We start from the raw sequence: 21843 nt of genomic DNA on the forward strand, positions 1-21843 counted from the left end.
TCGTGGGTAAACCAAAATGAGCCGACTATGTTAACAGGCTTTCGTCACTAAGAACATGACTATATATATATACATATGTATCGCACATGTATACTGTCGTTTACTCATTACGACGTTAATGCGGTTGAAGTATTCTGACCGAAATAGTGAATTAAAACTAGCTAGTACTGTATAGTAAATGCGTGGCTGTGTTTGGCTTGTCATTTTTGTTTACATTTGCACACTTTCGGTGTTTTAAAACATTCGTTTTGCTTTATCCGTCAACAGAACTACCGTCATAGAAATGTGAAATAGTGTCTACGATAAAATGTCATCGATAGAGTGTCACTAACCAAGCTCTGCTTAGCTAACCATTAACTCAACCATCTCAACCACTGTCAACATTTACTAAATGACTACTCACCATTAAATGACGATAATTGACAACGGGTTCACGTGTAGCTACTCTTTTTCGAGAAGTTGGGCTTTCCACCAGCCAGGAAAATACCAAATAAAGTGTTTTGTTTTTTCAAGCGAGCAAGCAATACAAGTGCACAGCTGTGTTACTCGCTCACTGGTAAATGTGAGTCAGCCCAGCACGACTTTGAAAGGAGCTCATTTGAATACATGCACTTCACTTTCATGCGTATGGACGTCACAAAAATCAATGCTTCTCGAGCAAAATTCTCTCAAATCAATTCAAATCACCTTGCGAGTGAAACATAAACGTCATGGATACGTCATATCGGTGTTGTATTTAAATTCAAGTGCCAAGCTTGCGAATGCTGATTTGTGTTCCCCTCCACTTGATGGCAGCAGTGAGTCGGGATGATACTACCGGAAGTGTTCTTTATAGATGTCTCGCTTTACGACGGCGCCCCGGCGTAACAATAATTAGGCGTGATGATAAATAATAGTAGTAAAAATCGAGATTTACCCGTTTACACAAATATAGTCATTGCAAGTAAGGAGTTTACTTTTACTGTGCTTTCATTTGCTTACAGATAAATTCATATCGGTCTTTTTTTTTTTTTTTTTTTTCAATTTAAGACGTTTTATTTGTTTTTGGCAGAAATCAAATTCCATACGATCTGCTGCACCTTCCTACATAAGATCATATTGTATATGCCAAAATAACATTCACCTCTCACATACACTATACCAATAATAACTCACAGTGAGGGCTGTTTGTTTGTTTTGTGTGTGTGTTTTTTGTTATTGTTGAGAGGTTAATGTTGTTTTGGGCCTATATATGGCACCTCAAACTATTCTCCTTTTGATTGTTTTATCTCTATGGCCTACAATGGTTTTTCATACAATTACTAACATTGTATTTACAGTACTTATGATTTTACTGGGCAGCATGGTGGGTAAGCCATTAGCACATCCGCCTGGCTGTTCTGACTTTGGAGTCATTTTGTGCACTATTACGTACCACGGCCATTTACAGTACAATTTGTCCTTGATAACAAAGCCAAAGACAAATTAAAAAGCGCCATGCTCAGCAGCACTCATGGAGGCAAAAGTGTCAGCCTGTTTGACAGTGAGCTGATTAGCGCGCAGCCAAAGACATTTGCCTCAATACCAATTAGCTGCCAGGGCTTGTCAAGTTCACAGGTCGAGCGATCCCAAGGCCGGGTCGGGGGCCGCATACGGCCGGTGCAATTTTGTATTTCTGGCCTGTGCAATTCTAAAAACGTCAAATATCACCCAAAAAAAAAGAACTTTTCTCAGACACAGGTTCAGAACGTGTACAATATGCAGTAAATATGATTGACAAAGCTATTTATAAGTTGCACCTAATTAGACAAACACAGTTGTGCTCATAATTTGACATGAGTTCAAGAAAACACAAGTGTTTTTTTTTTTTTTTTTTTTTTAAATATGATTCAAATTAAACTAAGGCATTTCAGAATTTTTAAACCAAACATTTCAAAAATGAGAGGGCCTCTGTTCGGTCATCAGTCATATTTTGCCCCAAATTGGCAATATTGGACACAAGGTGTCTAAACCGCTGAACACAATTGTGCCAAGTGTAATAACAACATGGCTGCGGACGGCAATAATCGGGCTAATTGCCTTAAGGGCCGCTCGGGTCTATTTTTAGAGGTACGCTTGTCAGTCGCGTTGGTCTGAGCTGCCGTGGACGGTGTCACATTGAGACAGATGGGATCGTGTTGGACAAGCTTTTGTGTGTTGTACTGAAACCGGCTTACAGGCCATGGAGATCTTATTGCAGCACTTTCTGCCTTTCCTCAAGTGCCATCAATAATTAAGAAAAGCATATTTGTCAACATCACATTGAAAAACAAAGTACACGAGTCCCTTAAATGGAGCAAAGAAGTGCAGTAGCAAAGAAGTGCAGTAGCAAAGAAGTGCAGTAGCAAAGAAGTGCAGTAGCAAAGAAGTGCAGTAGCAAAGAAGTGCAGTAGCTACGGCTCAATCTGCTTATTGTGGTTCCACCATCACACGAGCATTTGTACAAAAAAAAGGCAACCTCTGAAATAAACGCCTTACTTGGGGGGGGGGGGAGTGGCCTGAGCTTTGGCGAGCAGAGCCGAGAGAATGGCTACTGACTAATTAATCCTCTTTTCACTCCTGAGTGGCGCTACGCTGCTTCCTGACAGTTATGGACTTCCTTTGCAAACAGGCGCTGATCTACAATCCTGCCGGAAGCACTCGGCGTCCTCCATCTCGACCGCACATTTGTCCTCCGATGTTAGTCCGTTTTGGGTAAAGTCCCTTGCTTGGAAAGACGTGAACATTGTTTTCTGGATTCTGCCAGAAGTTTTGCATCCTTGCATGGATCGTACGCTATGCGATCCGGGACAAATGGATTATGACAGGCTGGCTGCCGACATCGAGGCTAAACCTGAACACGAGTGGCAGCGGATGCAGCAAATGCAAAACTGTACAGGTAAGTTTGGCGGGCGCGACTTGTGTTGCAACCCTTTGTAATCTACGGAAGCGCATCCTTGAAAATGCCGGTCAAGACGTTGTTCTGCTATATGCCAATTCGGGAGGTCTGTATTCAGAGATGGTGTGGGAAGCGGCCTGGTAACAGTGGAAGTGACTTGCATTTGGAAGCAGAGCCACCTGGAGGACTTTGAACTGTGGGGCATTAGCCAGCTCATGTCTATATCTGGCCACAGATTCACAAGCTTCTGGCGGCACGTGGACTCAGGCAGATGGTCCAATCTGGTCTTCTGCACACTGTCGTGTCCCCGTGTGAAAATAGGTCATTGTTATGTCCCGCTTTGTTGCTGTTGTAATTCAGAAACTAGTATTTATTTCAAAAATGTCAACGAAGATGAAAATTTATTTGTCTCTTCGTCTGAACAAAAACTGAACACCTTCCTCTGTAACTCAAGAGTCGTGTTTTTGACTTCATATGAACGGCTTCATGTTTGGACATTTCTTCAATTTGGTGTTTAGAGTCATACATCGGGCCACCCATGACCTTTTCTTGTAGTTTGCTCTTTTGTAGTTTTCCTCCCTCAATTGCAAATAAAATATCAGATACATACACGCATGTCATTACAATAAATACAAAAAGTTTGGTACCCGATATCGAGCTCTGAGGGACTCCACAGGTCACATGCAATGTCTTAACACACAGAACGGCACTTTGGTCATTGTTTCCTATTGCCTAAGTAACTAATTCTGTATAAAACGTCGAGCGTTCCAGAACCTGTGGAGAACGTCAGGGCAATTGAAGAGCACGAGAGGCGATTATGCCTTGTGACTGAATGACAAATGTCCTTTTTCTCACCCACAAGGTCTTCGGCCTCGTCCAGGCCCGCGTCTGGATTGGATCTGACGACGCCAGCGACTGAAGCCAGGTCCGTGCCATGGTGACTTTTTCAGAGACAACACAGGTCTCCCCGATGGAACTGCGCGAGCCCCCTTGCCTGACGGCCACCCTGTCCCCGGGTCTCCGGCGTAAGAAGATGCTGTGGCAGAATGCCGTCAAGCACATCATCATCCAGCAGGAGCTCAACGCTCAGGTGAACCATTGCTCCCGCACTTGTCCTCAATCAGGTTCTTGGAAGAGCCCAACAGTATTTTATGACTCTGGGTGACAGGTGGGCGTGGAGCCAGCTCGCAAAATCTTCGTGACGGACGCCTACATGGAAGAAATCAACCGGCAGATCCGCAGCAAGGCCTCACGTGGAGTCAAACGGCGCTCGTCCACATTTCGAGTCCACCCTTCCCACCTCCGTGGTTCTATGAGCCACAGTATGGGAGGCTCGAGCGGGAACGAGTACGCCAGCGACGCCGACTTCTTTGTGCACTGGGGCCGCATTATTCACGGTATCTACATGCCCACCCTGAGGCACACCTTTAAGTCAAAAGACCTGGAAAAGCTCTACCAGCAGCACTCTTCTCACCAAAGACGCAACTCCTTAGCCATCACCAATGTGATTGATGCTATGGCCAAGCTGCAAATCCTGGTTTTGTACCTGGCTTTGGCCCCTGAGGAGGTGACGGAACCCCTGCGAGGGTGCTTGACGTGCGCCTTCATGGTGTTTGCCATCGCGCTGTGCATCGTGGTGCTAACCTTTAGGGACTCCATGTCGCCGAGGTGGCTTCATTACGCCGGCCTGGCCAGCTGGCTGTCGCAGAGCGCGCAGGTCCTGGGAGGCCTGGCATACGGGCTGGAAAAGGACCCGTCCTGGTACCTTTTGTTCTCGCTGTTTGCCACGTACACGCTGCTGCCGTTACCTCTCGTGTGGGCCATGTGTGCCGGTTCACTGACGTCGGCGTTGCATCTCATAGTGGAGATCATATGCTTCCAGAACGATAGCGTACTTTTGAGAAAGGTGAGGGGAGGATTCTTCAAGCGTTAGAGCCTCGTTCTTCATACTTTGGACATTCGTGCAGGTAAACGGAGTGAAACATTTTTGGGTTGTAGGTTTTTGCCAAAGGCCTTCTGTACCTGGGCATGAACACAGCCGGATTCTTCATTCACTACCTGACAGATCATTCGCAGCGACAGGTGTTCCTAGAAACGCGGCGCTGCATCGAAGGTCGCCTCAAGCTGGAGCAGGAGAACCAGAGACAGGTCGGATGACGGCATTTTAGCAATGCTTACCCGGTAGGATCTGATGATATCTGGCCTTCATGTTCTCTCACATTTCTCCACCGTAGGATCGTCTAGTGCTGTCCATCTTGCCCCGGTTTGTAGCCTTGGAAATGATTGGCGACATGAGCTCGATGGAAGATGAGCTCATTCCTCAAGAGTTTCACAAGATTTACATTCACCAGTACAAAGACGTCAGGTAAGCACAACAGCGGCATCTTTTTGCAGAGTCTGATTTCTTATTCCCTCAAGTCTGTCAGGTCTTAATGTTGCTTTCTCTTGTCTGCAGCATCCTTTTTGCAGATATCAAGGGCTTCACTCTGTTATCCATGAACTTGTCAGCTCAGGATTTGGTCCGAACCCTCAACGAGCTCTTTGGACGCTTTGACCGTTTGGCCGAGGTAAGAACCTGAGCTGAGCTGAGTTTTCCTCAGGTCTTGCTTCCATTTACTTTGTCATCTTGGTCTTGTCTGTGTTACAGGAGCACCAGTGCCTACGAATCAAGATACTTGGGGACTGTTACTATTGTGTGTCTGGGGTCCCAGAACCTCAGCGTGCCCACGCCCGTCACTGCGTGGAAATGGGGCTGGCTATGATCAACACCATACGGTCAGTCCAATTCTTGATGGGTTGCTCGTGAAACACGTCTGATCACGTTCCATCTTGCTGATGTCAGGTCTGTCCGCAAGCAGCTCAACTTCAACATGGACATGCGGATCGGCATCCATTCGGGCTCTGTCCTGTGCGGGGTGCTGGGTCTACAGAAATGGCAGTTTGACGTTTGGTCTTGGGATGTTGGCATTGCCAACATGCTGGAGGCAGGCGGCATACCAGGGTGAGGACTTTCCCTGCTGGCTCGTGCAATTGGAGAGCATTCATTGCAAGCGCTGCAGCTCACTGCTGATTTTCCTGACCTCAACAGGCGGATCCACATCTCCAAGGCTACCCTGGACTGCCTCGAAGGCACCTACAAAACCGAGGACGGGCATGGAGCTGACAGGAACGAGTTCCTGCGGCGACACAACATCGCCACCTTTCTCATTTGTCCTCGAGAGGACATACATATCGACGAGCACAACGAGCCTCGCAAAGTCCAGAAAACTAGTCGAGCCCACGAAATTCCTTTCGGGAGTGCCATTGACATGAATAGTGTAGGTTCTGTTGACAGCACCGGTGGCCTGGCGGTCCTCCCTGCACCGATCTGATCCATGGCGTATTTCATTGTAGATCTTGGCATCATTCACAAATGGATCGCTGCCCAACATATGGCCGTCCACCTCCAAGGAAATCAACCAACGCATCAAACACGCCATCGAGGTTCGCAGCAGCGAGCGTATGCATAAGGAACATATCACGCCTCTGTCTCTGGTCTTCAAGGACACACACATTGAGGACAAGGTATGGATGTCGATTTTTTTTTTTAGACGGCAATGCTTTTTTGCCGTGAGGCGTGAGGGGCGGCGTTCCTTGGTATGCGGATGCTGTATTGGACTGTTGTGTTGTTGTTCGCAGCTCTGGGTAGGGACCGAAAGGACAAGAATGCAAATATGAATTGAGTTGCCTTCACAGTGTGTCCGTGGCTACCGTTACCGGACGCATCCTCGTGGAGGTGTGCCAAGCATGTCTCCCACCAACGCGAGACTTCCAGGAAGACCTAGAAAGAAGGAGTGTGAGAGATAGGGAGGCAATCTGTCTGATCCAGGTGACTTCGGGGTCACCAGGAATAGGATTTTCTTCCTCTTCCTGGCTTTTTCCTATTCAGGGTCCCCAAGCCTTCTCCAAATTCCCTTTTTTTTTCACGGACCGATGCCCTTTCTGACTCCAGACCTCTTATCCGGGCACCTGAAACTCTGCCACGTGATCATCCTGTCTTAGATGGCTTTGTCAAGTTCTAGAAGTCCCACTTAGGTCGTCACTTCGATACTCAAGGGTTTTCCTCAGGAATTGGATACCGTACAAATACAATCTAGGTATGAAGTCTCTGGTTTCTCTGTGTCTTGGAGGAAGATCTGGAGCACCACAACCTTAGTTAGATGTTAGACACCTCCATTCACTTTGAATCTTAAATGTCAATCTTAGCAAGACAGCATCAAGCTGACTTTGGGTGATTTTTGTGATTTAGTCTCCCGTGCATGCCGTGGGAGAACTTGCAAACTGGAGTCCAGTACCACTTGCCCACCGTGCTGCTCCCTTCCTTACCAAGACATTGTGTTCTGGCAAATTGCCTGCTTCCTTGCAAAGAGTTTGGGGCTTGATGGGCTCACGAGTCCACCGTCTATGCGGCCGGTGTCCGGTATGTACGGCAAATGTGTGTGCTGACGGTGTTTGACACGCAATCCTCTTTTGTGAATGACTTCAGTTTTCCCAGATGAGAGACGAAATGTTCAACTCCAACTTGCTGTGCTCCTTCATCCTGCTCCTCTTTGTCATGGCCGCCCAGGCCCTCATCCCCGCCCCCAGGTTGGGAATTGCAAACTCTCGATCAATCTTGAAATGTTCATTCCTGAGGTCTGCTTTTGATCACCCCCCCCCCCCCCCAATCCTCCCAGGCTGATTCCAGCCATCCTGCAGTTTTCCCTGTTTTTGCTCACCTACTCGCTGCTGCTGCTGTTGGTGCTTGCGGAGGAGTTCAAGCGGAGTCCCGCCACACTGCAGCAATTGTGCTGCTGGATCCACGAGAACAACAGCGCTCGCAACACGCTCACCCTCACCGCTGTGGTCGTCAACTTTGGTTTGGCCTCCACCGACATTGTGAGAAGTCACCTCAAGGTGCTCAAAGAGGCGATCGTTTCCTTGCTGACTTTTTTGTATGCGTTTAGTTGTGGTGCATTCTCACGGACACGGAATTGCCTCCGGAATCGGAAAGGACAAACATGGCTTCGCGTTCACTTACTGTGTGTTCGTACCCGGAGGTAATTGTTGTCATTTGGCAGAAGTGCACGTGATTGCAAACGTGGAGCTCGAATGTATTTGTCTTCTTCAGGTGTTTGTGCTGAGCGGCGTGATCGCCATGGTGACGTGCGCCGTCTTTCTTCGTCTCAACTCGCTGCTGAAGCTGGCCGTGCTGCTGCTGGCCGTGGCCGTCTATTCCTACCTCATCCACCTGGCCTTCCTCAGTCTCGCGCGCCAGGACGTCACGCACAGGTCCGAGACCAGCAGGGACGTAACCATAACCACAATATCGCAATTTCCCCATATTGGAATGAGCACAATATCGTCATGTCACGATATTAAAGGCGGCTCATGTGTTTCAAAAAAAGCCGTGTTGTATCCATGTGTGCAGTTCTAGCACCCACTGGTGGTTCATTTACTTTAGTGCACTTTAATTTGAGTTAGGAATGTTTTGGCCACTGCGGCAGTTATGACTCCCATAAATCAGTCACAGCAGCTCGCGGTTAGCACGTTGGCCTCACTGTTGTGAGTGTGAGGATTCAAATAAATAATCAGTTATCTTTGAAAAGGATGATTTGAGTTTTGATCTTAGTGGGCTGTCGGTGCTAGTGTACCTAATGAAGTGTCCAGTGAGCGCTCGATGCTCTTTATCAATCCAATTGAGATTTGTTGTTGTTGTTGTTGTTCCAAACCTGCGCAGGTCTCACTATGTGAGGAGGAAAGGCATCGCCATCCTCCTCTTGGTCATGTTCATCGTGGCGGTCTTCTACAACGGACGGCAGGTACTGCTGACGTGCTCCATTTCTGGGCAATTGACGTGAGCGGGTCCGCTTGTATTTGCTCCGCAGTGGGAAGCCACGGCCAGGCAGGACTTCCTGTGGCGTCTTCAGGCTCAGCAGGAAGTGGAGGACATGAGGGAGCTGCGGGAGCACAACGAATGTCTCCTGCACAACATTCTGCCCGTGCACGTGGCCCGGCACTTCTTGGAGCGCAGCAAGAACGACGAGGTGCGCCTTCAACCAAGTTTTCAAATTGTCGTGGCCGTTTGAAGCAAAGCGATGGCGTTTTTCAGGCGGTCTGGAATTGCAGCTTTGCAACCAAGAGTCCTGTTTTGTCTGTAGGAACTTTACTCGCAGTCCTACGACGAGGTGGGAGTGATGTTTGCCTCGATTGCCGGCTTCAATGAGTATTTTGAGCAAAAGGAGATCCGGCACGAAGGTGTGGATTGCCTCCGACTCCTCAACGAGATCATCGCTGGCTTTGACGAGGTGAGCGAGCGGCAGATGTTTCATGAGGTTGGCTGAAGGTTAAGCTTCGGTCAAGGCTGCTTTTTAGTTGGGGTTAGCGCTAGCACAAAAGGAAAGCTAGGCTTAGGCTAGAAGATTGAAGATGGACATTTGCTTCAAAACAGATTCCGAATGTTTGACAATTATTGAAGAATATGTGTAAAGACAGAACATGATGTAGTACTCAGATGTCTCAAAGCTTCTCTTACGATAGCACGTTAGAGTGCCTTGTTGTCAGTGCATGCAGGTCATGGAGGGAAAGACAAAAGAGCCAGGATGGAGATTTTTGTGTTTTTGGTCCAACTTGCCAGCCAGCATTTAGAGTGCCTCGTCGGCAGCCGTGAGTGCGCGCAGATCAAGGATCCGGGGCAGACGAGTGCCAAAAAGAATGCCGTACACCTGTGCTGTGTCCACAAATTGAAAGGATGCGTAAAAGTTTTCCGTTGTAGCTGCTGGAGGAGTCTTACTTCCATTACGTGGAGAAGATCAAGACCATCGGCAGCTGCTATATGGCCGCCTCCGGTCTTGCGCCGGACAAGCAGGTGGGAGAGCCACGCCCATAAGAACCTTCCTGTCCACGTGCTGCCGTCTGACTGCGTCCGTCCGTCTTTTCAGACGTCGATGGACGAATGGAATCACTTGAGCGAACTGGTTCTGTTTGCGTTGGCGATGCAAGAGACCTTGAAGGAGATCAACCGGCACTCGGCCAAAGACTTTCAGCTGCGCGTCGGTAAGTCGCTAGCCGCCGACGCGCTCGGTCACGGACTGCGTTAACTGCGTTAACTGCGTGTCCGTAAGCGCTTGTCGTGGCGCAGCGCTGTATGTGACGGTGATCTGTGGCTTAGGCATCGCCCACGGGCCGGTGGTGGCGGGTGTGATCGGCGCCAGCAAACCGCAGTACGACATCTGGGGCTCCACGGTCAACCTGGCCAGCCGCATGGACAGCACGGGTGTGAGCGGGCGCATCCAGGTGCCCGAGGCCACCCGCAGGATTCTGGCCGAGTGGGGCTTCGTCTTGGAGCTGCGTGGGGAAATCTTTGTCAAGGGGGTGAGTGCGTGGACCGTCTCCACTTGCTGCAATTGCTTGCTTGGATGCGGGACTGTTGCTCAATAAAGCGCACAGGGACCGTGTTAGTCCAGCCGTCATGGAATATACTGTACGTATCCATCTTAATGGTGGGAACGCCAATTCAAAACTAGCTAAATGATCCACTACTGTACTCAATGAATAAGCAATTAAGTATGTGACTGACTTGCAAACTAAGCAACTGTCTCATGAACTAATTGACTAGTACTACCTCACTGACCCGTTGACTAACTGAAGGATTGACTCACTCACCGACTCACAGACTGACCTCTCATTGACTAACTGACTGATTGAACAAACTAATTCCCAGACTGAGTCACTTGCTACCTCACCAACCGAACGAAATATCAACTGACTGTCGTAAGTGAAGGATTTAAGAAAGACTTCAACTTGAACGATGACGTGAATGCTTTGGAAAGCGAGGCGCCGGGGCCCCCTAGTGGCGCATTGCGTGTCCTGTCTGAGGCCACGTGCCGCGTGTCCTCCCTCGCAGGTGAGCGAGTGCCAGGGCAAGATGCGCACTTACTTCCTCAGCACGATGCGCAGCAAGCGCGCCAACGCCGCCGCGGACGGACGTCCCGGGGGCAAAATGGAGGGCCGCATGACGCTGGCGGGCGTCGTCTTCGGTCTGGTCCAGGCCAGACACAAGGAGAGGTTGCGGGAGACCAACGGGGGCTTCACCTTGTCAACGTGCGCCCTCAAGTGCTGACGGGACAACGCAAGCAAAAAACTCTCCAGGAAACGCTGCCACGAATGCTGCTGGAACTGCACCAGTTGCAGTGCTTCAAATTGCGACGATGAAGAAATTGGCCGTATTACGAGGCCAATCGTCTTCTTGACGGGGTCTCATCCCTTCAAGCCAAAACACGGAATACCTCAACAACAACCACAACAACCTCAACCTTTTCAATGAGCTAGATAGTTGTCGTTGTTTTTTGTTTTGTTTTTTAATGCAAAAAGTATGTTTTCATTATTTTGTATCAACAGACTCATTTCCTAGATAGAAGGACTGTCTTTCATTTGATCCACAAATCGCACACACCACTTCAAGTAAAGCTCCATTTTTTCAAATTCACCCCACCCCAAATTCATTTGAAGAAAAACAACTTTCTACTTTCATCACAACCGTTTTCCCATCAAAATTAATTGGACCCTAAGATTATGATGTTGTTGTTTTTTACACTCATCGTAAGTGAATCTCAAATGTATGTGCTGTCAGAAATAGGAAACTTTACTGAAAATAAAACATTTTAAATGTGTATTTTAGATCCAATGATTTATCGGCAACTATTCGATTATTAATAGCCTTAGCCTATACTTCTTCTTTTTTAATATATAATCGATGAATTGTTCAGATCATTTTTTTTGTTTGAAATTGTTCAAATCCCCGGAATTTCAGCTTCTCAACAGAAAATGTTCTGTGATTTCTGTAGTCCTCCATGAAAGCAGACCATTTGTCTTTATTTTAAATTGTGCAATTTCTACACTATCAATTTGAAATGATGTCCTGGTTTTGAATAAATGGATGGAAATTACAACTTTTTTTTTTTTTTTATCTGAGTAGGCTATTCCATTGACCAACAAAACAAGTGACTGATTACTCAATTATTAAAATAATATTTTAGTTGCAGGCTGCAGCTCTAGTGCATTTATTTTTGGAATCATGTATGCAGATTTCCATCACTGAGAAAAATATAACTGGCCATTTTCCTAATGCTGCAAGTGTAACCCGCAATAAATGTGTTGAAGTGGATACGATGATTGCGTTTTTATTGGGTTTGTTTCTGTAGTTGTAAAAAAAAAAACAAAAAAAACGTGCAAGCACGCAGGTGGTTTCTGTTCATGACGCATGACAGACGTTGAAGTAAAAGTGAAAGCTAATCGAGCGAGCTGTTCCTGCAGCTTGTGGACGATTACGCTCCACTTGATTAGTGCTGTCTGCGGCGGGGCCTGATCGTCTATTCATTACAGATGGATCAAAAAGTGGAAATGATGCCAATCGTGTTATCATGCTATTATTTCGTTCTTATTTGAAGGTTTTCGCTATAAAATGCTAATTATGAACCAACGATTGCACTAATGAATTGATCACGTCGATGTCGGAACCTGATAAAGAATCTGCCTTTAATCGCCACTAGACAAATACGACCCTTTAGAACTTGGAATTAGTGAAATGGTTGATTTTGCTGAGCTTGCTATAAGAGTGGAGAAGCACGCGAGGAATTATTTGAGAAAATGTTGCGTTGGGAAGCGTAAACATGGAGGCAGACGTTCGCGTTTGGCCTCGGACTGTGAAAAGCAATGGAGAAGGAGCCCTCCTGTTTTGATTGCGATCTCTCTCTCTCTCTCTCTCTGAGCACGCGGGCTTTGCGCCTCTGATCTGATTGTTGTCTGCCTGGCTGCCTAACAGCGAACTTTTGCCAGCTTTCTCTTCGTCACTTTTCCGAGCAAAAAGAAAAGAAACATGGCGGAGGGTCAAGAGGACAAGCTGTACAAGGCCGAGTACGCCAAGAGCGGCCGCGCGTCGTGCAAGAAGTGCAAAGAAAACATCGCCAAAGACTCGCTCCGAATGGCCATCATGGTGCAGGTAGCGTCGGCCGGCGGCGATTCTCAAAGCAGGAACACTCCAGCTAAGTGGCTAACCGCCACATAAGACCTTTTTTTTTTTGGCGGGGGGCGTTATCGTTGAATAAAGTTCACATTCTCTTAAAGGCGTTCTTTCGTGTGTGTAAATGGGGCGTTCAAATGTGCAACTAAATGAGAGGACGGTAAACGACGACAGCCTTTAAAAGCGATTCCATTTCAATGGATACTCAATGCAAGATGGTTAAGGCCTAAAACTAAATCATACATTTGATCACACTCCAAAAACATTTAGGAAGTGCTCTCAATAAAGCACTGTGGTGCTGGTTAGCCTCCATTTGCAACCGTCCGCTTGCACGCTTTTACACATTTTCACCGATGATCCATGAGAAAAAACGTGTGATGATAATTGAGTTTCCGTCAGATTATGGTCGGAACATCCAACAACTTTTATCGACGGCCTTGTATGCTGTTTGTTTTCACCCAGTAAGGGGCGTCACATTGCGGAAATATCACAAATGTTCGGAATTGTCAATAGAAGCACCCAGAGATAGCAAATCCTGGTCCAGAAACTAAGTTAGAAAAACAACAACAACCCTGTCACGCTTTAGCTCCAGGTTTTTGTACACAACCGGCAGGTGAACGGAGTCATTACGTCGAGAAGCACCTGTAGCGAAAGCCAAACTCTGGTAGGGCTTTTTGCTTTCTTGAACCTGCTTTTAAGCATCTCTGGAAGCACCAAACCTACCACAAGAAAGGCCAGATTTCTCAAGTCATCTGGTTTCACCAAAACACTTGTTTGTGATCACATAGTCGAGAAAACGAGCGTTTGTGCTGTGCGGTTCCTGCCTCGCGTCACCGCTTTTGTGACTTGGAAGTTTTCATTTTGTTTTGCCAAAGAACATAAGCTGTTATCGGCATAACCATCCTAACCATAACCCTCAAGCGCAAGGTGTCAAGAAATGAACAAATGTCAACATATGAACAGAGCGTGATTCGAACCCATGACAGCACGTTCAGGACAATTGTGCTCACCACTTGGCCGCAAGCGGGCGCACAACTTGGTCTTGTAGTTCTTGAGCGATTCACGGCAAAATAGCACTAGGTGGCGACTAGTTGCCGGCCGTGGCAAAATGTGCACTTTGTTTGTGTAAAGGAACAAGTCGAAGCGTGACTCGGACTTGCTTTCATGACACCTCAAACTATAATAGAACAGCAAGCGGTCCAAGCAACGTGCCATGATTGACGCTAAACGAGTATGAGGTGGCGTGCAACATTTTGGAATCCGGACGATTGCTTAGAAAACTCTGTCTGCCTTAAACTTGCTGCTGCAAGTGAAGTTTGCCTTTTGGAAATGACATAGTCGTGAGATTGTGCCGTGCGGTATCTCGGAATAAATGTACGGTGACGCCGTGATCATGTCTGGCTTTTCTTTGCTCCTTTTCCACGTGCCAGTCGCCCATGTTCGACGGCAAGGTCCCACATTGGCATCACTTCTCCTGCTTCTGGCTGCGGGCGGCGGCGCAGTCGCCCTCCGACATCGACGGCTTCTCCGCCCTTCGCTGGGAAGACCAGGACAAAGTCAAGAAGGCCATCGAAAGCGGCGGAGCTGCCGGAGGCGGTCGGTCCCTGTTCCCGGGCCTCGGGAAAGTCCGCGCGCGCTCAAGCGGCTGATCGCCGTTTGCTCTGGTCTTCCTTCGTAGGGAAAGGCGGTAAGAAAGGCGGCGCGGGAGGGGAGAAGACGCTCAACGGCTTTGCGGTGGAATACGCCAAATCCAACCGCAGCACTTGCAAAGGCTGCGAGATGAAAATAGAAAAGGTTTGTCCTGGTGTCGGCCCGCTTTCAAGATTGTTTGGTTGCCAAATCCCATTTGTCTCTTCATCGCACCGCAGTCCATCCTCGATCCAGGCCACTCGCGTTTTGTTTGCAAGCCAAAGCAATCGTTCCGTCCACAAATAAAACACACCAGTGGGCACTTTTCTCACGACATCATGCATAAGAAGTGCCGTCATCGGCCCCAACGTTGACTTTTCTGGCTTAACCGGCAGGATCAGATCCGCCTGTCCAAGAAGACGGTGGACCCGGAGAAGCCTCAGCTGGGCCTGATCGACCGCTGGTACCACACGGCCTGCTTCGTGGGCCGCAGGGAGGAACTGGACTTCAAGGCCGAGTTCAGCGCCGGCCAGCTCAAGGGCTTCAACACGCTGAGGGCCGAAGACAAGGAGCAGCTCAACGAGCGGCTGCCCACGCTTCAAGGCCAAGGGTGAGAACGCGCCCGCCCGATTTCTCCTCCTCGCCGCAAACGCGCCAAAACACAACCCTTCTCATATTTGCCTTTTTGGGCCCTTTCAAGTGGAGGCGTTTTGTCAGTAAGAATACAAAAAGAAAATAGCGTTTGCAAGTTGGCCTTCAAAGTGCGTTCTTGCGTGAACGAAGCCCGCTTGACTTGCCTTTCTGACAACGCAAACCAAATTAAGACAAATGTTACCAGAAGCGAGACAAAATATTTTTCTTTCTTTTCTTTTTTAAATCAAGATACGCTACCTCAAGAATGACTTGAGGACTTGTTTCTTTTGGAAACAAATCTATGCAAAAATGAAAGTCAGTAGATCAGTAATATGTACAACCATTTTAAATGAATGAAATACAACATATTACAAGTGGACAAAAATAAATAAATGACGGTATTAAAAAGTGGCAAATATTTTACCAATTGTAATGAAATCTTAAACTTTTTTTTTTATATTAGACACAAATGTTACCAACTCCAGTAGTATTTGTGAAAATAAATGTGACTATTGATCCAGAAATAAACATGGAAAATGAAGTCATGTTGACGTCGAAAATCCCATTTGCTATTTTGAGACGTCAAATGTAAGCAGAAAACTTGTTTTTAAAGCCAAAACAGAGCCCAAAAAAAGAAGTCTTTGCTCCTCTTGCAGAAAGCGCAAAAACGAGGAGGTGGACGGAGTGTCAAAGAAGCAGAAGAAGGAGGACGAAGAGGAGAAGAAGAAATTGGAAGAGCAGCTGAAGGTAACGTTGCCTTGGGTTTTGCCGCGCCTGCTTTCGTCCGCCGCTCACCCGAGTCTGGCCTCAGGTCCAAAGTCAGCTGATCTGGGGCATCAAAGACAAGCTGAGGAAGCATTGCTCCGTCAACGACATGAAGGAGCTGCTGATCGCAAACGGCCAGGAGGTTCCGTCGGGAGAGTCCAACGTGAGCGAGCGCCTCCCCCGCGACACGTTGAGCGGGAAAAAGCTTTTGGTCCCACCCGAGTGCCGTTGGCAGGTGGTGGACAGCTTGGCCGACGGAATGGCCTTCGGCGCCCTGGAGCCGTGCGGGGACTGCGAGGGACACTTGCTCTTCAAGGGCGACGCCTACTACTGCACCGGCAACATCTCCGCCTGGACCAAGTGCGTCTACAAAACCAGCAAACCCGCACGCAAAGACTGGATCACACCCAAGGTGCGGCCGGGGGGTGCGGCCGGGGGCTGCGGCCGGGGGCTGCGGCCGGGGGCTGCGGCCGGGGGCTGCGGCCCGACGTTCGAGACACAAATCCAGTTATTTCGTTCAGTCAAACAATATAACCGCCATCATATCACAGGAAGCGTCTTTTGCTCGTGTTGTGCTCCTCAAACATAACAAGAACACGTGCACGATTTCCTGCTTTTAGGAATTCCATGAGCTCGCTTTCCTGAAGAAGTTCACGTTCAAGCGTCAGGACCGAGTTTACCCCGAAGAGGCGCCCGCTCCGAGCCAGCCCGCCGTCAAGGCCGAGCCTCGGGCCGGCGCCTCGGGCGCCCCCGCTCAGACGCTGCCGGAGGGCGGAACCCCGGGTCGGTGGGCGTGGCCGACATCCCGAGCAGGAACCGCAACTCCGTCTGATGGCCGTGTTTGTTCCGCAGACAAACCTCTGAGCGGCATCAAAGTGTTGACGGTGGGAAAACTGGCCAAGAACAAAGACGACATCAAGGCGGCCGTGGAGGAGCTCGGCGGGAAGATCAGCGGCGCGGCCAGCAAGGCCTCGATCTGCATCAGCACCAAGAGTGAGAAACTCCCCGACACACGCCGGGCAAGTGGCTTTTGTCATGTGATGTCATGTGATGTCATGTGACGCTCGCAGAGGAGGTGGAGAAGATGGGCAAGAAAATGGAGGAGGCCAAAGAGGCGGGCCTGCGCGTGCTCTCCGAGGATTTCCTCGCCGAGGTCAAGTCGTCGGGCAAAACGCTCCAGGAGCTGCTCTCCCTGCACGCCATCTCGCCGTGGGGGGCCCAGGTCAAAGTGGAGGCCCCCCCGCCGAGCGACGCCCCCGCGCCCTCCAAGTCGGGCGCCGCGGCCGCTGCCAAGAGCGGCGGCGGCGGCGGCAGAGTCAAGGAGGAAGAAGGTAAAGCGCTCGGCGCAGACGGAAGCCGCCGCCGTACTTGAAACTGATCCTCGTTGCAGGGAAGAGCAAAGCCAAGAAGATGAAACTGACGGTGAAAGGAGGCGCCGCCGTCGATCCCGACTCAGGTAGCCGCACTTGGAATGGCGCGTCCGCATTTGTGGCCTCCACGTGATGTGTTTTCTGTCTTTGCCCTCAGGTCTGGAGAACAGCGCTCACGTTTTGGAGCAGAGCGGTCAAATGTACAGCGCCACGCTGGGCCTGGTGGACATCACGCGGGGGACAAACTCTTACTACAAACTGCAGCTGCTGGAGGACGACGTGCACAAAAGGTCCGGCAGCAAACATGCCGAGCGCCGGACGGCCATTTACGCACACGCTGCCCCCGGTGGCCATCTTGCGCACAACGATTTGCCTTGTGCGCAGGTACTGGGTGTTCCGTTCGTGGGGTCGAGTGGGCACCACCATCGGGGGCAACAAGTTGGAGAAAATCGGCGACAAGAACGCGGCGCTCAACAACTTCCTGTCGGTGTACAAGGAAAAGACGGGCAACGAGTGGGGAGCCGCCAACTTCACCAAGTACCCCAACAAGTTCTACCCGCTGGAGATCGACTATGGACAGGTCGGCCCCCCACGCGCGCACGCACGCACACACATGACTTGATACCATATTTGGAATGTCAGGACGAAGAAGCCGTCAAGCGGCTGACGGCCGCCGCCGGAACCAATTCCAAGCTGGCCAAACCCGTCCAGGACCTCATCAAGCTCATCTTTGACGTGGAGAGCATGAAGAAGGCCATGGTGGAGTTTGAGGTCGGCCACTCGACACTTTCAGCTGGCGCTCAAACGCTCCAGCATCGCCGTGGCAACGTTTTCCTCGCTCCTCTTTGTAGATCGACCTCCAGAAGATGCCGCTGGGAAAACTGAGCAAGAGGCAAATTCAGAGCGCTTACGCTCTCCTCACGCAAGTGCAGCAGGTCAGTCGACATTCAAAAAAGAGGAAAAAAAGGAGTTGAGCATGCTGCAGTTTGATGAGAAATAAAGAATTGGACACAATTGTTACCAAGAAATGCACCAAAATCAAGCAAAAGTCCCACTAAAGAAAATGTGTCACTTTTTCTTTTTAAACTCAAATCACGATTGGACGTTGAAGAAATATTGAAGCTGCAATATGGAACTTTTCTCCGCAAAATATCTTTTTGATTTAACCATTTATGACTGAAATGTCTTCTAATTAGTTGATTAACACCCGCCAATAGTTTTCAGACTGGATTCGGGTTCGAAGTTCCCGCGCCCTGGCGTGTATGTGAAGAAGGTTATGTGCAGTTTCATCTTTGGTCAGCGGGTGGCAGTAGCAATTTGAAATGAGATATTCTTTCTTCGGTAGCGTTAAGAAATTCAACATTTGACATTAATAACGTACAATTACAAGAATGTAGCAAGAGAAAAAGTGTGATTTTAACTCGCAAGATTTGTAATTTTACAACCCCAAAATTTTTGAATTATGAGAATAACAATTTCCAATTACAGAAGCAATGTAAAACAACTTTCATTTTGTCAGGTGAAAAAAAAAAAGGCAATTTAACATGCAGCAAATTGTCAATGTTATTTACGTTAAGGTGTTTTAGGTGAAGAAAACTAAACAAAGGCATGAATTGAGAGATGAAAAGCCTTGTTTGTCACTTTTGAACAAAAATCAGCATTTCACAGAAATTAAAGAAGAAAAACATGGACAGTATTGTGTTAAGAATAAAGTCCTATTTAGGACAAACCAAACTATAATTGAATGAGAATGTTCATTTTTTCTTACTATGGGAAAAGAAAATGATAAGGTAAAGGTCAAAAATAAAGGATATTACAGTTATGTTTTTATATGAAATCCAAAATTAGATTGCTGTATTTTTTCTCTCCTCCCCAAAAAACCCAATCCATTCCAAAAATGGCTTCCTCCATCTAGGCGGTGTCGGACCATGTGGCCGAGTCGCACATTTTGGATCTGTCCAATCGCTTCTACACGCTGATCCCGCACGACTTTGGCATGAAGAAACCGCCGCTGCTCAGCAACCTGGAATACATTCAGGTACGCGCGCACGCACGCACGCACGCACGCACGCACGCACGCCGCCATCCTCGTCTTTCCTTCTGCGCTCGCACAAAAACCAGCGCAGGATTGACAATGTGCGCACGTGACGGCCCACCAGGCTAAAGTTCAGATGCTGGACAACCTGCTGGACATCGAAGTGGCTTACAGTCTGCTGAGGGGGGGCGCGCAGGACCACCAGAGCGATCCCATCGATATCAACTACGACAAGCTCAAGACCAACATTGAGGTCAGGCCGCACTCGGATTGCTGATTTGCTGCTGCTGCTTTTTGGCTCTTCCAAAATGTTTGTTTGTCAGGTTGTGGACAAGAGCACGCAGGAGGCGGACATCATCTTGCAATATGTCAAGAACACGCACGCTGCCACGCACAACACGTATACACTGGACGTACAAGAGGTAAGCCGCACCTGGGAGATGGGCGGGGCATTTGCGTGCGCACGTGGAATCCGCAACGCGCGGCAAGAAATGCTAACGGGCCGCGCTTCCAGATTTTCAAAATCAAGCGCGAAGGAGAACGCCAGCGCTTCCAGCCCTTCGAGGAGCTGCACAATCGCCAGCTGCTGTGGCACGGCTCGCGGGCCACCAACTACGCCGGCATTCTGTCTCAGGGTCTTCGCATCGCCCCCCCGGAGGCGCCAGTGGTGAGAGATTGTTTTCTTTTTCACGGCAGCCCATTTCCTCCTCCTCTTCTTCTTCTATGGAATCTAATGTGTGCCTTCTTAGACGGGTTACATGTTCGGCAAAGGCGTGTACTTTGCCGACATGGTGTCCAAGAGCGCCAACTACTGTCACACCTCGCAGTCGGACCCGGTCGGCCTGCTGCTGCTCGCCGAGGTGGCCCTCGGCAACATGTGAGTGAGCGTTTGCGCGGCTGCCGCCAAAGACCGCCAAAGCCCCCCCCCCCCTCATATTCCCTTTGTTTTTTTGGGATATTCCTGATATTCCAATTGTCTGGACTTGATTGCAGGCATGAACTGAAAAAGGCCTCCCACATCAACAAACTACCAAAGGGCAAACACAGCGTCAAAGGTGCGACGCTCGCATGAAACCTTGCAATCTCACTTGTCATATTACAAGAATATTTTCTTTTGTCTTTAGAATCACTTTGAATCAGTCGTCATTACGAGAACGAAAGAAAGTGTTTGCAGCCAGCCAGCAAAAAATCATGCAAAGGAAAAATGGCAGTCTGATCAATGACATATTCGTGATTTTGAGAAAAGCTTTGATGGGAATTCCGTTGTATGGGAAAGAAATCACAAAATAGTATTTTGTCAGGAAGTCGTCAAGTAGAATGTCGTCAATGATGGCAAAAGACGACATGTTGAAGGAAAGAAAAGTTGTCTGTTTTGTGGAGAGAGATCTTGTTGCTTTGGTCTTTCCTGGCAGGTTTGGGTCGAACGGCTCCCGAATCCAGCGCCAGCACCACTTTGGACGGCGTGGAAGTGCCGCTGGGCAAAGGCGCCAACACCAACATTGACGACACCAGTCTGCTGTACAACGAGTATCCTTTGCGCCCGCGCGGCCACTTGATGATGAGCCCAGCCGGGTTTCCTTTTCCTTCCTTTTCCTGAGCCGTCGCCGCAGATACATCGTGTACGACGTGGCCCAAATCAATCTCAAGTATCTCCTGAAGATCAAGTTCAACTACCAGTCGACCTTGTGGTGAGCGCCATCGCTTCCACGGGCCTGGCTTTGCTTGCCATCTTCTTTTTCTCACTTTTCAGCAGGTTTACTAGTTCACAGCCGCCGCTTCTTTCCCGTTAGGAAATCCCCCTTTCAGGTTAATTGTGGGTGGGGGGGATGCATTAGCTTTTTATGTTTTCCTTGTTGAAAGACGACGACGAGGATGCTAGATTTAAGGAAGTACTTGAACGGGCTCACCACAGACAAAAACACGCCGCTGCAATAAAAGCGTCATACTCATAAGTGATCGTCATACATAATAAACATTTAAAGGACAAACGGTTCCCCTGGCCTGATTTAGAAAAGGATTTGTGACCGACACTCACCAGGCCTGACTTCATTTTAAAATAGTGTACGCAAACCGTTGACATGGTGTATATATTTGCATTGTTTTTGTCTCTTCCTCACTAGCAAAAATGAATAAAATGCTCTTCCTAAGCAGCAATGTCCTGTGTTGTGTATGCCAAATACAGTCAGTTCCATCAATATTGGGACATGCACACAAAAACGATCAACGTTCAATTGTTTGTATAGATTCTTCCCAGCTGGTAAGGGACCAAAACGTTTAATTAACTTTTTTAAATTTTATTTATATTTTGTTACATATAACGTATGTTATCTCAAATTTCATCACTATGCGTCATGTTGTTTTTCCCCTTTTTTTTTTTAAGACAAAAAAGGTTGTGCTTTACCTTGACTAGTTTCGGCGACGACTGCCGCCTTCCTCTGAAGCGTCTACAGGACGATATAGATTTGTAGATTTTTTT

The 21843-nt window shown here is 48.4% G+C and overlaps 2 protein-coding genes across 4 annotated transcripts; both read left to right on the top strand.

Annotated features, from left to right (window-relative positions):
* Window positions 1-58: 58 nt before the first annotated feature.
* On the top strand, window positions 59-12080 carry LOC144039338 (adenylate cyclase type 8). 2 transcript variants are annotated; one of them, XM_077552562.1, is made up of 21 exons: window positions 72-2896; window positions 3759-3986; window positions 4065-4802; window positions 4895-5044; window positions 5131-5261; window positions 5352-5463; window positions 5544-5671; window positions 5739-5897; window positions 5985-6213; window positions 6290-6460; window positions 7422-7522; window positions 7612-7813; window positions 7882-7974; window positions 8046-8206; window positions 8655-8736; window positions 8803-8961; window positions 9076-9222; window positions 9690-9782; window positions 9856-9970; window positions 10086-10288; window positions 10821-12080. In XM_077552562.1, exons 2-21 carry the CDS (start codon window positions 3831-3833, stop codon window positions 11034-11036), a joined length of 3546 nt encoding a protein of 1181 aa, XP_077408688.1. In that variant the 5' UTR covers window positions 72-2896; window positions 3759-3830; the 3' UTR covers window positions 11037-12080. The 2 variants fall into 2 exon arrangements, with proteins under 2 accessions (XP_077408689.1, XP_077408688.1); XM_077552563.1 differs by lacking the exons at window positions 9856-9970; window positions 10086-10288; window positions 10821-12080 and having other exon boundaries at window positions 59-2896; window positions 9552-9751.
* Window positions 12081-12329: 249 nt separating this feature from the next.
* Window positions 12330-21514, top strand: parp1 (poly (ADP-ribose) polymerase 1). 2 transcript variants are annotated; one of them, XM_077552566.1, is made up of 23 exons: window positions 12333-12914; window positions 14366-14531; window positions 14614-14729; window positions 14960-15174; window positions 15854-15944; window positions 16009-16125; window positions 16198-16374; window positions 16583-16745; window positions 16815-16955; window positions 17033-17293; window positions 17353-17418; window positions 17490-17622; window positions 17717-17912; window positions 17975-18103; window positions 18184-18267; window positions 19248-19370; window positions 19492-19620; window positions 19691-19789; window positions 19882-20034; window positions 20117-20244; window positions 20361-20422; window positions 20780-20894; window positions 20978-21514. In XM_077552566.1, the coding sequence occupies exons 1-23, from the start codon at window positions 12792-12794 to the stop codon at window positions 21057-21059; spliced, it is 3069 nt and encodes a 1022-aa protein (XP_077408692.1). In that variant the 5' UTR covers window positions 12333-12791; the 3' UTR covers window positions 21060-21514. The 2 variants fall into 2 exon arrangements, with proteins under 2 accessions (XP_077408691.1, XP_077408692.1); XM_077552565.1 differs by having other exon boundaries at window positions 12330-12914; window positions 16583-16955.
* Window positions 21515-21843: the final 329 nt, after the last annotated feature.

This window comes from Vanacampus margaritifer, chromosome 19, assembly GCF_051991255.1.
Source record: "Vanacampus margaritifer isolate UIUO_Vmar chromosome 19, RoL_Vmar_1.0, whole genome shotgun sequence".
Taxonomy (NCBI): Eukaryota; Metazoa; Chordata; class Actinopteri; order Syngnathiformes; family Syngnathidae; genus Vanacampus; species Vanacampus margaritifer.